Raw genomic sequence first — 16,340 nt, forward strand, 5'->3', positions numbered from 1 at the left:
TGTATGTTTCGTTCTTTTCTCGCCAGCTTATATCCTTCCGTCCTCAAAGTCTAATATTTACATCTGTAAAATAAAAAAAGAACATGAATGAAGAACATCCGTTCAGCCTTCCACATAACCTGTCTTCTTACCCTTTATTTAATTTTAAATATGCACACATTGCCATAACCGCTCTTCGGTCTTTGGGACATACAAAACTGTGAAAACACAGAAACAGCAGTTCAACTTCGTCATTTTTTATGAATGTACATATATAAATATTAAGTATTTAAGATGAGATATCAAAGAGACACATGGTTTACGTGCATATGAAAATACGAAAAAGCACGACCCTTCTGCGTCTCTTCACTTATGCAGCCAACAAACCAGAAGAAGACGCACGAGGAGAGAAAAATATATATAAACCGGACACTTTGAAAGAATCTGGACTTGTATATACTCGGAAGGCTATAGCAAATGTTGAACTGAGACACGAACAATAATCATCATTTGCATTGGCTGGAGATGACGGTGATTGGAGCCTCCGAGATTTCAAAAGCTAATTGGTTCACTGTGAGATATGCCGGGGGAAACCAGGCTGCTAATGTTAAATGTACAGTTTAATGGTTCTGTTATTTAATTTAGATTTCGCACATGTCAGGTCTGTAAAAAGGAATGTTTCAAGATCATCTGTATTGTGTGTGTCTATTAGCAGTGAAGGATATGACTCTACATGCAACTGGAATGATTGTAAGCATTTAAAAATCATTTAGCATTACACATTAATGCACAATCTTTTTGTTTTATATATATATACAAATATATATATCGTAAAGCATTGAAGCTGTTCACACAAGTTGTCTGTATCTCTTTTTGTGCAGTATGTGAACTGTATTGTGGTGTTCAATACCTTAAAGTACTGAATTGAAACATTTCATAAATAAAAAACGACATTAAAACATGAGTACATTCTTTTTGGGCATTGGCAATGTCTTTTCTTTTATCAGTGTAATATGTGGTACGTCCATGACCACTCCATCTATCTATCCTGTCTGTCTGTCTAAACTTGCAAAAACATAGCATAGCATATTCAACATAGATAAATCATAAATTATCAATATGCGATGATAATTTGTGTGTTTGTGAATTTACATTTTCGCCTTTAGCAGACGCTTTATTCAACGCGACTTATTACACTGGTTTACATTATTTTATAAGGAACGGAGATTAAGTTCTTTACTTGAGTAGTGGCTTGCCTAAAGTACTTCGGAATAAATGAATAAAATCTGTAATATTGGTGAAAATTCTAAATGACAAAATTTTGGAAGTAGTCAGAATGATGAATGATAATAACTTACGTGATTTCAGTCCAACTGAAACTATGTTTAATATGTTTTGATTGAAAACGCACGTGCAACGAGCTTCCGGTAATCTTTACCTATTCTAAAATACTTTTGGAAATGATTTTTGAAGTATTTCGACCACATATTATTGCAGTGATTTTAACGTCATTATAGAGCATTCTAATAATATAAACATTTTCTATATTTAGCCTATTAGATAATATGTTATATTTAAGCTAGAGTCGGGTGCGTAAATGTGTAGTATTTACACATGTAGTTTTTCTTCTTCTGTAATTTTACCTCAATCAAACAGTTTTTGAAAAATTAAAACGAGAATTTCTAATTAAATCTCACTTGTAATGCTGATAAAGGATCATCCTCACAACAGGGTACTGGATTTCAAAAACTGCGTTTCTTTCTACATTAAACAAAACATTGCAGCTGTCTAGTAGTCAAAAATCTCAAAAAATCAACTGTAATATAATTTGATGTGCGGCGATACTGAAAATATATATTTTCATTACTTTTAGAAGTTCGTAAATACATTTCTTCATTTTTACTTCTGGGTTATGATACGGTGAGTTAAGAGTAAAGCCAGCGTACGCATATGAAAAAATTGTCAACGGTGTATTTTAACTAATAGCAACAATCATCGTGAAGACGTAATTTAACGCTTCAAATATTTGATTTGGAATGGATTTATATTTAAAAAAATCATATTCAAGTAAAATATATTCAAGTTTGATTTAATTTTAGATATACAATTGTTGAATTGTACTTACGGCTTTGTTGATACATTTGTCATTAAGTAATGTTTTATATTTTCAAATAGGCCCGTGCTCAATTGAATTTCTTTAACTTCATTGCCCTAACCCTAATACTATACAAAACATAGCTTTTAACCATACTGAATGGGCAATACAACAATTTAGCATGTGCAATGCTGAATTGCACATTTGAAAGTGCAATATTTTACAAAATCATAATCTGCAATAATGAACTAAACAACTCTGTGTGCAACACTTCAAAATCATAATTTGCAATGTGTGCAGTCTTAATCGTACGGTGAATGTCTATGTATGTATGTGTGTGTGTGTATATATATATATATATATATATATATATATATATATATATATATATATATATATATATATATATATATATATATATATATATATATATATATATATATATATATATATATATATATATATATATATATATATATTCCCCCTAATTGTTAAGTGTTTGTATCGCACCTTAGGGTTGCACCCAATTTTCGTTATAAAATATTTACTGGAGGATGCGTTTTTGTAAACGGATGCATAAACGGGGCATTATTGTTCTTTTTGATATAGTTTTGAAAGTTTAGTGATATTAATAACTGGACTGAAGAATGGACACACACATTTTGTTGTAAAATCTAATAGTACGTTATTTTTGACATACGTGAGGTATGTAAATTATTTTTTTATTATTGCTGAACTTGAACACGTTGAAGGCCGCAAATGTTGTAGTGTTAATTGCATGATAGTAGATGTTTGTACGTCACGTGATCGTTACCCTTGACCATGACTATGCAGTCACTTTGACCTTGACATCACAGAGGTTTGTGAATAATAAACAGAGGGGCTGGACACCACTGCCCATGGATTGTTTTCTGGCAAACAAGATGTTATTTCCCTGTCTAGACGGCGAGAGTTAATGACATGCCATAAATGCATAAAACAGGGAAAAACACTGATATCCAATGTCTTTTTCATTGTAAAAATGTACACTGCGTACATTTTTCGTTCATTACTCCTTTCTTTACACAATACTGAACATCGTGATTTTTTTTCTCTTCCGTGGTCCCTAGCTTGTATAACTTATAAACCACCAATGGTTGTAATCTCTCATCATGAGGTGTAGGTTATATGGACCACGAAGACAGGTAGTGCGTTTAGGTCTCTAAATGACAAAGCTCACAGTCATGACATCTTGTGTAATTCCATAGGCTCGCACGGTTGGGTACTTCCCAAATATCAAGAGAAGCATCATCTTCAGTGTAAAGTTAAAAGGTATGGCTAGCTTATTTATTTATAGTGTAGATAAAATGAAACCGGTGTTTTAAATGACCTTCTGATTATGTATGTAGATATGGACTTGTATTTCTTTGTTTTATGGCGTTTTATTTATGCTCTTCTGTTAAGCATTCCATTTATGCGTCGCTAGGCCTGTATCCATTTTAAGTGTAGAATGCGAAAAGAACAGGAGCACCGTATAAGCAATATTTGATATTTCTTTTAGCTTTAGTGCAAATCTTGGTAGGTTATTAAGCAAATTGATTGTAATTATTTAATATTAATTTATGCTGCATTGAATTGTGTAAACTCAGTATACTGTTGGATTTCTAAAGGCAAAATACAAATTAAATATTTTAAGCTAACAAACTATTTCGTTTGATTTTAAATGTAATATTCTTATAATTCACGTTTTTTATCCCATTTAAATGTATGTTTACGTTGCTTTTTGTTTTTTATGTATTTATATTTTTTACTGTTATTAAGATTATATAAAGACTTTTTACAACACGTGTTCATATGTCAAAGATACTAAGTTGGAGCTAGTTATATGGAAATCTGATGAAATATGGTGCACGTTTTGATATACATTTTGATAAATATATATTGACGTATAGGCTTACTCCATAAGCGAACATGAAGTTAAACACGGCACACTGTAAGGAAAAATAATATATTTAGGATTTTAGGAGTTAAAGTATTTACTGAAAATTATTTTCCTTCGTCAATGCCTAAAAGACCCTAAAATAGATCTTATTATATGACTTTTTTAATAATAAAAAACACTTATATTTAAATATGCTTGCTTCAAAAATGTTACGTCTCGGGAACTTCAAAATAGGTTGTATGTACAAACTAAACATTTTGGGAAGAAATAATTGATAGATTTGTATTTATTACTAAAACGTTTGTTATATAATCGCTCCAATAATTAAGATGTTGAATATAACCGGGCCTGTTCAGAAGAACACGCGAACACATATTTTTATTTCCCTTTTCTTAACAGCCCAGCTGTGACGTGAGGAATGAGCTTACTGGGTTGAGGAGAAAGGAGGCTGATAACCTCTGGTGGCGGCATGGGGAAAATATCAGGAAGTGAGCAGTACAGATTCATTCCTTAGACACACGCTTTTCACTGGTGTGTGGCTTTACGTAGACTGGCTTTGTGACTGGCTCGTCTTTTTAGTAAAATACATTCCAGCTTTTTTGAAAACTGACTAAAATAAAAGTATATATTTGAAAAATGTGGAAAAAGACACATCACTCAGAAACGTGGTAAATTAGATGTTTATTATTATATAATACAATTTATTAGGCGGCTAAAATCTCTTTCTGAACATTATACTATATTGTACAAAAATTAACACGCACGCACGCACGCACACACACACTTACCTTTGCTTTTCCCAAACATTACATAATTTAATTAAGTTACTGGAGTGCTCTTGTTTGTTTTTATTTTTATTTTCTATTGATTTTATTTAAATGACTGCATGTATTCCTAAACTAGTTTAGAAAATACAAAAAATATATAAAAACACACACCACCCTATTTATTTTTTCCATATATTTTCTAACTCCTAATATTCGGAGCCTAAACTAAACAAATGCATAGACTTTAATTAGACTTAAATTTAATTAGACTTTAATAATAAAAGTCTATGCAAAATTAATCAAACAACCACTGAACAACCAAATCAGACTATTAAAATTTAAACGTAATTTAAAAATGTTTGTGTAAGCTACATGCATATGTATATTTAATGAAATTACCTTTTGTCCTGTTGTCCGTTGCGGTAAGGTTATATTGTCGTCACTTTTGAAACTTCGCTTTGTTGCCAAACAGTGAAACTGATAAATGTGCAATATCTGATGTAGTACCATTATAACAGTATAGGGTGCAATGTGGGAATGAATGCAAACGCAACCATAGCTGTTTTGCTTTACATTTTTAATAACACGTTATTACGTTTGCTTACGTTATTATTAATAATAATAATAATAACAATAACAATAACAACAATAATAACAATAATAATAATAATATGTCGGACCATCAACTTATTTCTCTCGAAATAAGGTCTATAATTTACATTGGGTTTTGTTTCTTTCAGAAATTAGTCTCGGAGGAAATTCGCTTGCAAGACTGTCAGTGAGCCAACCTGTCTTCCAGAAATCAAAGACAATAAAAGGCCTTTGTTTACGCTATGGCCCTGTCTGGACGGAAAGGATTCCAAGACAGCAATCTCAGAGCGGCACAGGCGGTGCACTAGACAGTGACCTTGAACTATTTTAGGCATTTTCTCGACTTTTTTGATGTTTCAACTTAAGCCATACATCCGGTAAGAGGCGTTTTTATTATAATTATCATTATTAAAAAGTGATACTATTTAAGTTGTATCAGTGGAATGCTATTTTAATTAAGTGGGTAGAACTTTATTCATTCCGGTGAAAACAAGTAGCCTAACTTGTTTTATTGTCCGTTTTGTTTTGAGAAAAATGAGATGATACCAGTTAGACAGAATTGACTTTAATGTATCACGTGTGTTATCTCAAAATAGTAACTAAGTGTCAGGTCTCTGTAGCTTCATATTCAATTTCATGTATACTTAACACATTAAAGTCCGTACATTTGTGTGAAATGCCTTATAGCTTTGTAAGTTTATATGCACGGCGTGTTGTGTATGTTGTCTTTGTTAATTGGTTACATGTATTTGATATGGAAAATTCTTGTAACTCTAGGACAAGCTCCAGACTTTAAGCGTGTACACGTGTCTCAAATTCGGGAGTAATAATCCACAGTCAATTAAGAGAACGGTGTTTGTTGTCATTTTGATTGTTTTGAGTCTATGCTATAGGTGGTGGGCCTATACGTCAATATTTGTAGGCCTGTCCGTCAATAGACCGGATTTCCGTGGACTCTCTTTAGAAAAATAAAGCCTATCTTCCTATTTTTGCCCTTTTCAGTTGGTTTGGTATCAGGCAAATTAAAAAAAAATATAAGTAATCCTAACTCTTCACACAAATATACAGATAAACAATAAACTTTAGATTAGCAGCCAAAGTTCATATTTACGTATTTACAAATACTAATTTGAAACTTTTAACATTTTAATTTTAACATACACATTTATAATTATTACTTATGCGTTTTATACCAGGATGATGGAGAAAAATAATATAAATAATTGCAAGAAATAAAAATGCTAATGTCATTTGCGCTGTTACAGACGTGTAATTGCGCTGCACATACTCGGACACAGTTGCAGGCAACAGACACATGAACACATCAACAATCAACAATTAAACTGTTATAAAAAGAAACATGTTTATAAAATTGTACACTGCATTTTTTTCCTTTTGAATAATTGAACAGATGTATATTCAGGCATCTTTATAATATTTATCTTATCATGGGCATTCGCTCTCCAAATTCCAAAGACAAAATAAGATCAAATTCAGACCAAAATTGTTTATTTATTAATTTAAAAAGTTTGGTGAAAAAAGTAAAATAAAAACAAGAATAATCACATCCAAAACACAAGACCACAAAAATAACCATGAATCTACCACCAGTTTGTAGACAATTTGCCGCTCTGTTCCCATATAAACATGGAGTCCAGGCTGTTATTGTTTTGTTGTCAACGTAATGTTTTCAAATATTACGTCATAATGTTGTTGCGTTACAAGTGATATGAAAAAAATTTGCGTGCACTTTGTATAGTTACAATCAAAAATCAATTAATATGTCCCAGTGTAGTGTATTTGAAGCGGGTAAATCATTTAAAAGCCTTCTGCCAGCTTGTTAAAATTCATATAAAAGAATTGTGAGATGTGTAACAATCCTCCAAGAGTTTGACTGCGAGTATTTATAGGGTGTATCTGTTAAAGTTGTTCATATGAGGTGTACTCGAGCATATTATCTAAAATATAGGCTACGGTCTTAAAATAACCTTATAGAATTTCATCATCTTTTACTGAGTCAATGATTTCAACCTGCTGACCCTACTACAGTAAATATGAGTGGAGCTCAGCACAGAGCATCAGTATTTCTTTAAAACAAGCCTGTAAAAGATCACATCACAGCTTTATTTGACACTGAATTCAACAGTAATTTGTTTGAAAACAATGTTAGGCACTTCAAGAAAATTTTAATTTTCTTGCAAAGAAAGTATAGGATTGTATATATTTATTATCTGCAAGGATATTAAACGAGGCTATGGACACTTCTATATATATTTCTAAACTGGCAATAAGATCAGTTTAGATTGTGCGAGCTTTGGGAAAGGAAAAAAAGGTTTGATTTTTTTTTAATAAGTTAGTTTATAGTATTTTTAAAAAGCATATAAAACCAATAATACAGAAGTTAATGTTTTGTTTTGTCTGTAATGGACCGAGTGGGTGGTACCTTCCAGTGTTCGAGTAAGCTTCGGCACGTGACGTGGAAATGACCAATCAGGTGCACCTTCAGGTTTAACTACGTTAAATGTCAGATTGCTATAAACTAGAAGCTGTTGGTCTGGCCCGCGGAAATGGGCGAGCATAATCTTCTTAATCCTGGGTTTGTGGGACCTTTGGTAAACATCCACACTGGCGACAGGTTTTACTTCCCGAATTTTAGAGCCTCAGGGGGACAGCTGGCGGGGCTACCGTCTCTCTCGTACCCTAGAAGGGACAATGTTTGCTCTCTCCCGTGGAATCCATCGGAGTCGTGCAATGGATATCCTCAGTCTTACTTTAGCAGCCCCGTATCCATTAACCCATCTTTTAATCGATCTTGTGAAATAACCCGACTGGACGAAAGCAAGTGCTATTATGGCAATTCCGGCAGTACTAGAGAGTCTTGTTCAGACAGCAACAGTCTCAAACGAGAGGACCGAGCAAGAGAGACATCGGTATCGTCGGATCACGGGATGCACAATGGGATGGGCAACAGTGGCACCTTCTCAAAGTATGATTATGGTACCGAGCATCTGACCCAAGACCCACCGTCCTGCCAGTCCTTGGAATCCGACTCCAGTTCTTCAGTGCTCAACGAAGGAGGAAAGACGAGCGACCCACAAACCCTGGTACCGCAGGGAAACCACGCAAGCAATATCGCCAGTGGAGGAGGAGGAGGTTTGTCTCTCGCATTCACTCACAGCTGAAAAACAACACACATAACCAACGATAACATAATCTAATGCAAAGGTTGTGTTTTTGCATGCTCGTTTGTGGGTTCAATTTTGTGGGCATCTGTTGTGATTTTTCTTCATGTATCTTGCGTGGTTGTTCAAGGCCACTAGGGGTTGCCCTAAAATGCTTCACGTTTACCGGTTGACGCGTCCAGTCATTTATACAACCAGTAAACACACCACCATAAAATTGTGCAATGCTTGACGATTCTAAAATAAAATAATGTACAGTTTTAAACTTGGTATTTATTTCAAGAGCAAATCAGTAAAATGGAAGCTGCTCTGTTTACAGAAAAGATGGCGTTTGTTTTAATGACTCGTAAACTGTGTGTTTTCGTGCTGCAAAAACTCTTTTAAAATGTATTTAAACTGTTAAATAGCTAGTGTTATTTGAAAGAAGAACAATTATGGGGTTAATGTGCATTTAACTTGTATTGTGGGTGGTTCTTAGGCATGCTTTTTATGTAAACAGATTACTTCTTCACAACCACAACTTGCATTACATTGGGGTTTCATTGAATCATAAACAATTGTCATTATAACGGCCCAGTGATGCAACACGAATTGAGATAGAAATGCACATTGTTTGCGCCATTAGGATGTGCGGTGCAGTAGTGGCCTATGAAATGAGTTTAAGCTTTCTAATGACCTGTGTTTTGCCCTTTCTAGGTGCGCCGTGGTACCCAATGCACACCCGGACTCGCAAAAAAAGAAAACCCTATTCCAAATTGCAACTGGCCGAGCTTGAAGGAGAGTTCATGCTGAACGAGTTCATCACTCGGCAGCGACGTAGGGAGTTGTCTGACAGGCTCAATCTTAGCGACCAACAGGTTAAAATTTGGTTCCAAAATCGGCGGATGAAGAAAAAAAGACTGTTGCTGAGGGAGCAGGCTTTGTCCTTCTTTTAGGGTTTAAGAAGACAGTACCTATGTATTGCATAATAGTCCAGCAGATGTATTTAGTTAAAGGTAATCTGGCATTAGGATATTTTACTCTGAAACTCTGACGCATTCAGAAACGAATACGATTTCAAAAAAAGCGTATAAGAATTTTGGAACAAAGGCCATGCGACCAAATGTTGGCTCTAAAGCTCCACTCTTGCCATGTTTGTGGTCTGGTGTTTATTTTAGCGGGTTTGTGCCCAGTAATTTTGGGTATGTAGTATAAGGTGGAAATGATTTATTCAAGAGTATTGAAGAACCAAGCTGTCCAAGCCATCTCTCACTTTATTAAATATTGCAATGAACTGTTAGTTAGATATTCAGATGTGAATAAGCTGTGAGAGAGCACTCGAACAATAAAATGGGTTCTTATCCATATTAATGACGTTGAAATGACCGCTAATTATTTATTAACAGAGTTTTAAAAAACAATATTAAAAAGCGTATTATCATTTTGTGTCATGGTCATGTCCTGTGGAGTGAAATGAACAAATGCTCTATCTGTCAGCTCCAAACCATAGACCGAAATACCATACATGGTCACAATCAGAGTACTTGGATGTTAATAATCTCCCATCTATGTTGTTTTGCCAGTTCTCGCTAAATAAGGGTCTGTCAACCCGAGCGTTAAACCATCAAAGTCTTATCTCCGTTCCGCGGTCATCGCCACGTGTTCGCTGGCACGTTCACGGTCACGGGCATGAAGTTAGAGCCCCGTCTTGGGCTATTGATAAGTAAACTGCAATTACAGAACAGCTTTTATTAATAGATACACTGCGTTGATATATAACATTTGAAAATAATTCTGATAAATGTTACATCTATTAGCCTATCTATAACCTGATATTAGCTAAAGTGTAATTAATTAGGCCTGCAGCTAAGCCGCCAAGCTACACCATGGTGCTGCTACTGCTAATCTTTTTTATCTAGTAAAAATGTTTTTCTTTTCTTTGTCATCTTTGCATTGTTAAAGCATAAATTCCCCATAAACGATTGCTCGTCCCCTGATCCGTGTAATTCGGACATATTCGCTTAGGTCTGTTTAATTAAATCACAACAGCGCTTTTGGGAGAGGAATGCATGGTCACCCAAAATTATTAAGAAGCGCAACGATAAATTAAAACAAAGATTAAGTCATTTGCAAGTATGATGGACGTAGCAATCTAACTAAATTAGACAGAATTTAAATTCATATTTTCATCAAGCTTGTTTTGCAAATTAGAGCACCCGTCACTATAATAGCGTTATTTACTCAAATTATTGAATATATGCCAGTGAAATAAATAATATTTGCTGCATGATGAATCTAATGGCTGTAGTTAAAAGGTGACAAAAGCAAATGTTTTCTGACTATTTTTATTGTGAAATGACGCATGTATTATTTTAAAACACCTTATCAAACTTATAAAGATGTTACTGTTATTAATGTGATTATTATTGTTTATTATTAGTAGTTGTACAATTAAGGAATTTATACAGGTAGGTCAGTCGGTGCTATTTTTCCCATATGTGACTGACTGAACTTGGCGACTGACCTTTGCTTTAACCCTTGTTTGTGAATCTGTAGAAAGTACAAATGAAATTATGAATGACATCATCAGCAACTATATAAAAATAACCAGTCTTGACCCCCACCGATTCTTTATTGTTTTGTGAATTTGTCTGTTGTATAAATTATCTGTGTTGCACCGATGTCGCATTACTTTGTACTTTGCGATAACAATGTCTTGTAAATAAAGCTACGAGTTCATGAATGTATCCATTTATGTGTCTTACAATTTCTGAAGAATAAAGTCTTTGAACTTCATTTTTTAATGTATTTTTCTGTCTGTTTAATTACACTAACTCATCTAACGTAAATGCAAAAATATTTAAACAACAGGATAGCATCTGGTCGCTTACACGACATTTTTCAATAATAACAAAATACTAGTAATAATATAAATTGCAAACATTCAATAAAAATTAAGAATAATTTATTTGTCTATTAAGTCTTCTTTAATCCTTTATCGTATTAGTTTTTAATAATTTTAGAATAAGCAATGCAGATACGACTTCAAACGTTAGCCTTTTCCGCCTACATTTAAAAAATAAACTCCGTTTACTAAATTTGAAACATTAAAGTGTTTGCCAACATGCTATTATATAATATTGATGTGTTTTGTCCATGCAGATAAAAATGGCAAAGACATCCACCTAGTGGATAAATAGAACAGACGCCTGCATATAATGCTTAGCTAAACTGTTTTGAAATAGGAGATAAAGACATAATTTTTGTGAACAAACTAACTTGTCTATTATTTTAGTTGTTTAACTAGTTTATTGCTGAATGTGTCCACTGCAAGGAGAATATTTTGCTCTTTCTTACTTGGCTACTGGGGCTTAGAGTTTCCTGTAGCTGAACTTGGGGTAAGACTGCATTCAATTTGATTAAATTTGCTATATGTGATGAAGCTTATTTTAAAATTACTACATATCTTAGATTTATAAAGAACCCTAATAGAACTAGAGGGGTTCATGGACATCTAGAACTGACGTTCAAATTGCTTCGTCTCAGGAAGGCCTATCTTCAAAGCAAATGCCCTGCAATCTGAACAATGACTTTAATGCGCTTTGCGGCGCTTTTGACTTTGAGACTGACCAAATCTGTTTATGACGACTTGTCTCCCCGGCTCAGAGGTCACTAGGGACCTCCTTGCCCTTCGCACCAAACTTGTGTGCTCATGCGGTTTACTAACCCTTCGTCGCCCCTGCTTCTCTCACAGGGGTGTAGATTTCGCCGTCGTTTAAACTACACACAAGTTAGTGAGTGTATGCGGCGTTTTGCGTGTGAATAACTAAGAATAAAACGATGAGAGAGACCGTAGCTTCATCAATATGCGCGCATTAAAAGGTTTGCTGTAACATTAGCATTTCGCTTATGCAGCAGTAAACATTTCCTTGTCCGGACAAGAAATATATCTAGATAAATCAGAAATTCATGTTATTAACCGTATACCTGAGAACTGCCGTCTTTTTACACTTCTTTAATGAAATGTTATCACTACTGTAAAAGCGATCATTTTCGTGTAGTCATACGTTTTTGTTGTGTTTAGGTTTTACTTTACCTTTTTATTTAAAATATTGCCTTAGGGTTTTTTTGTGTCTTTGTTTGTTTTTTCAAAACAGCTTTCTACATATCTTATGTTGTTTCAATTATTTGCACGTCACTTTTGGCAAAATTAAAACATAATTTAAAAATTGATAAGTCAGCGTCATTAAATAACTACTTGCAGCAATGACAGCTGCTATTCGTTTTTGTTAGGATACTGCAGGCAATTTGCAATGCTGATGGTTTTATTTTTTTAATATTACCATTATTGTTTACAGCTGCTTCGTAACAAACACCTTCCTTGGTTATGGATTGAGACTTCAGTATTTTTTTCGACTTCAATCATTTTTCTTTAATTTGTTTTTTATAAAACAAAGCAGCATTCGCATTTAACATCCAAGGTGTTTGTCACAGCCTTGCCAAACTTTCCTAGTACGTTAAAGTCTGCACACGATATCAAAACATCCTCCACTGCGTCATGCACAAAGATCATGACTACTGCTTTAGGTTTATTGGTGCTTTAACCAGTATCAGAAGTCATTGCAGTGCAGTAATTTCTCAGTAGAGAACGTTAAATGCGGCGACTGCGTTATAGTTGAAAATGAATATAATATATATGTAAATATAATTACTATTTATATAAGGTTTCCTCAAAAGACGTTTGGCCCATAAATGGGTCAACCGTAAAGCAACCCTAAGGCCCTAGTTAGCGTTGTATGCAAAACTGAAATGAAAACTAAATCTGGATTCTACCATAAGTTTACAATCAAGAAGTAAACATCAATTTTATTTATATAGCGCTTTGACAATTGTTTTACTATTGCAAAGCAGCTTTACATTAATAACAATAAAGGATAACACACAACAATCAGAGGACAACAAAGTAGCAAAGTATACATAACACAAAATATGACACAGTGACGTTCAATATCATAAGGCAATCATTTTGAAGAAAAATAATTGGTATTTCACAAGTTACTATCATCTTGGGCCTTTTTTCGATCCTACCCATCTGGTTAGCTTTGTCTTAGTGGGCGGGAGCAACGTCCAAATTGAAGGTCAAGTTAGTCTGTCCCATACCAAGTATCCAAGACTAGTACAGACAAAATTCAATAAGTGTCATTATCGTGAATTTAAAACTACACTAGGTGTTTCACTGTAATTAACCTTAACATATTTAGCGTAATAAAATTAGATCTAGGAAAACGCCTACACAAGTCAGCTTTGCAGTGTTAGATATATTAGAGAACATGTATAACACGTTTTTTTACCTAGTTGGGTATCCAGTAATAGTTTTAAAAAGGTCATATCTACATACGTATCCTATTTTACTAGAGTTAAGCTCTATGATTTTTGACACCACCGAGCCCCTCTAAGACCATGTCAAGTTTCAATGCTGGCGTTAAATGAAACGATTTCATGAGCTATGTTCTTTTTGTTATTTATAACTAATATTGCTTTTAAACAAATCAGCAACAATTGCCTATTAGAGATTTGTTTTGAGTACAATTCTTTATCTCGTCTACATCAGGCCCTGGGGCAGAAAAGGGTTTTAGTTTGCCAGACAGTTATCGTTATTGAATCAGTTTGACAAACAAAAATATCTATATTATGTTTGCGACCAAACTAAAATCACATTTAAGAAGTTAGATAAATATCAATAATAACGATGTTATATCGTCTTGTCTATCTCTGGTAAAATCAAGGATAGAGATCAGTAATTAAAAACGGAAAGAAAAAAATATTTTATAAATACACAAACTTCAAGTAAAATAACTCAGTAGAACAATTTGACACGAATACCTAAACGAAAACATTAAGGTATATTATAATGCAGTCTGTGTAGTAATTTGATGTTGCTAGGTTCAATACATTTTGAACTGGCCCTCCTCGGCGCCTCTGCTATACTTATATTGAGGACAATATTATCGAAAGTAACGGAGATTGCAATACAGGCATATCCCGGTATTTACGCCTTTTTAATTATCCATTTGATATACCTCATTTGTGCCACATACTTCAAGTGGGTGTACATAATATCCAAAACTAGAACATTTACTTATATATATATCTATTTTTTTTTTTTAAATGGACCAATCAGATCCATGCATGATGAACAATAGTGCGTATTAAAGAAGTAATAATAATATTTAAAAATAATTGTGCTCTTCTGACATTTAAAAAAATTACATTGTATTAGTATTTTCCGACCCCTCAAAATTTTTATAAAAATTTACACTTGTCTGTCTCTCTAAAAGGTATTCTCTAAATCGAATGTACACCGAGTAACTGAATAAAAAAAAAAGTACTTAATATTTCCACACTTACTGCTTATTTATTATCTCAAAACCAAGGAGGGTTTTACTTTATTAAGAATTTATTACTGTAATATAAAATACTGAGGTTGTGATATTTTGTGGTTTTAAAATCTAGCTGATATATGTGGGTACTGGTTGCATGTGCTAATGCTCCACAGCTAGATGCACTTACAGAGACCAGTAAAAAGAGAGGCATTTTTGTTGTTGCTTGAAACTGTTCACAGCTCATACCAGCGAGTTTAACAGCCCGACTTACATCCAATTAAATTTATCTAGGCCATGAGGGGACAGTAATGTTATTACACAGTTTCCCTATTTAGCCCCAGTGAGGTTCTAGCCCTAGAGGTAAAATGAAGGGCCTTTGAGTGAAGCCTAAAACTGTTGTAAGGTCTCGTTGTTGATAGATCACGATTGCTGAGTATGTTTCATAGTATTTCGACATTCAAGCGATCACGCAAATTATTTTTTTGCACGAAAAAATGAGGGTGTAAACTGGCCGTCTGTGCAGGGTAAATGCTGAGATGTTTTAGGCAAGTAGCCTACCACCATGTTACACCTCGTTTTAGTCCTAGCAACATTTGTAAGTGACGTCCAATGCAGCTGCACTTTAAGTCTGTAATTATAGTCCTTAACTGCAAAGCATTGCTAAAATTCCATTGGCATAGTCATAAAGATCACGGCTCTTCATAGTGATGGTTTTAGGAAGATAGTGGCAAACATTTACAACACTTCTGTCTGTCTCTGACTCTAAACGCCTTTCTAGCCTTTCTTCCCAGCTGAACTTGCACCCTCAATTCAACTTCTACACCACAATATCCACAATTGTCGAAATCTCCAGCAGGGGCTGTGGATTTGTGAGGATATAGTGCTTGTTTAGAGAAGGAAAAAGCAGCGTCTTGATGATTTCTGGGTCCTACAGCGAGTTAGTGCAGTGTATCTTGTGCAGTGTTAAGCTGTATCGTGACATCTAAATAGCTGACACACATGAAAAACTTACCTTCAGTAGAACAACACGGGTGAATTTGAAAACATAATTTAGATAGTTTAACTTGCAGACCTGGACGACTGAATCTGCATAGTCCGTATATCGTTGCATTGCATTTGCTGTTCATTTTTATGTAATTCATTCATTTATTGCTCTTTTCTTTTCTAGGCTTTTCGGCCAAACAGCCATAAATGGCTGCAGTGAGAATTTTAGTGGTCAAATTCAAGTGCTGGGTCTGGGCAGCTGTCTACTTTCTTTGTACTTGGTTGCAGGGACATTGCACACGAACCTTTTGTCAGTTTAGAGAGGGCTCATAAAGTCATTGCCACATACGTGGGTAACTATACAAAACTATACAATTTAAAGTTGTTTTTTCACTATTATTATTATTATTATTTTTATTATTTTGTAAAAAACAAGTTAGTGTTAGAAAATAATCTGGT

The 16,340-nt window shown here is 34.2% G+C and overlaps 1 protein-coding gene across 1 annotated transcript; it reads left to right on the forward strand.

Moving 5' to 3' along the window:
• The first annotated feature begins 7,907 nt into the window (after positions 1 to 7,907).
• On the forward strand, positions 7,908 to 11,227 carry hoxc12a (homeobox C12a). The gene is made up of 2 exons (XM_065286647.2): positions 7,908 to 8,506; positions 9,232 to 11,227. The coding sequence occupies exons 1-2, from the start codon at positions 7,921 to 7,923 to the stop codon at positions 9,468 to 9,470; spliced, it is 825 nt and encodes a 274-aa protein (XP_065142719.1). The 5' UTR covers positions 7,908 to 7,920; the 3' UTR covers positions 9,471 to 11,227.
• Positions 11,228 to 16,340: the final 5,113 nt, after the last annotated feature.

This window comes from Paramisgurnus dabryanus, chromosome 21 (genome assembly GCF_030506205.2).
Source record: "Paramisgurnus dabryanus chromosome 21, PD_genome_1.1, whole genome shotgun sequence".
Lineage (NCBI taxonomy): Eukaryota > Metazoa > Chordata > Actinopteri > Cypriniformes > Cobitidae > Paramisgurnus > Paramisgurnus dabryanus.